A 1008-nucleotide genomic window follows, 5' to 3' on the forward strand; every position below is an offset into this window, starting at 1 on the left:
GGTACGGAAACTCTCACCTGACACATGCAAAGGCAACTGGAGGAAGACGAGTGTGATGAAGCATCTGGAGAGCCAGGAGCCTGAGGAACTTGCCATCTTCATCCAAACTAGGAGGGCAGACACAGGGAGACATCAGAAAGAGTTGGCGAGCTTGATGGCACAAAGGGTACCACCCAGGAGGTGGGGCAGAGATGGAGGCTGCATTGGGTACACTCTGGAGTCACAGGCCAGGTATTGAATCCCAGCTCTGCTGCTTACCTCCGTGTGGCCTGAGTCTCTGAGACTCAGTTTCTCCATCTTTGAAATGGGTATAATAACTGTGCCTCCTGGCAGAATCATTGTGAGGATTGAAGGAGGTAAGTGCTCAACACAGAGGCTGGCATCATGGTTAAGTCTATAAATGCCATGAGTGAGCACTGCAGGGTGACACTCTGAGTGTGATTTAGAAGGCACAGGGAGGAGTCTAGAAGAACGAGAACCTATACCCAAAACTAGCCAGGTAAACACGGGAGGACTGGCTTCTTTTTGCATTTAGTGTCCCAGGTCAGGCTTGGGAAGTGCCTATTGCAAGTCAAACATGGACCCACGAGGTAGCCTGGAGCTCTTCCCTGACAGCTTTTCAAGTTTGACTCTTGAGAAACAAGAAACCAAGGCACTCCATTTCATTATGAAGGCACTAATCCTACAAGTTCAGGGTCTGGAGTTAGAAAGACCTGGGTTCAAGTCTTTGCTCCTGGGTTCAAGTACCCGTGTATTAGTTCTGTGTCCCTGGGAAACTTGACATCTGTGGGTCTTCAGTTCTTAATGTATAAATGGGGAAACTTCTTCACAGGCAAATGTGAGAGTTCAAGGACATGATGCATGTAGAGCACTTGCCACATATGCCTATTGTTATTATTATTACACTAAAAGAGGACGATAGTCCCTGGGAGGTGTGGGTCACTGTGTGCACTAAGCACAGCGAGACCCTAAGGGATTCCCTCCTGTACGACTCTTTCCACCCCTACT

At 48.6% G+C, this 1008-nt stretch overlaps 1 protein-coding gene across 1 annotated transcript in view; it reads right to left on the reverse strand.

The window, feature by feature from the left end:
* The window catches only part of ERMAP (erythroblast membrane associated protein (Scianna blood group)), a 7686-nt gene extending 7584 nt beyond the window's left edge, over positions 1-102 (reverse strand). Inside the window, exon 1 of the mRNA XM_007453023.1 lies at positions 18-102. Within this exon, the coding sequence (XP_007453085.1) occupies positions 18-102 (85 nt within the window). The remainder of the gene's footprint in view (positions 1-17) is intronic.
* Between the last annotated feature and the right edge of the window lie 906 nt (positions 103-1008).

The sequence above is a fragment of the Lipotes vexillifer genome, unplaced genomic scaffold, assembly GCF_000442215.2.
Source record: "Lipotes vexillifer unplaced genomic scaffold, Lipotes_vexillifer_v1.1 scaffold683, whole genome shotgun sequence".
Lineage (NCBI taxonomy): Eukaryota > Metazoa > Chordata > Mammalia > Artiodactyla > Lipotidae > Lipotes > Lipotes vexillifer.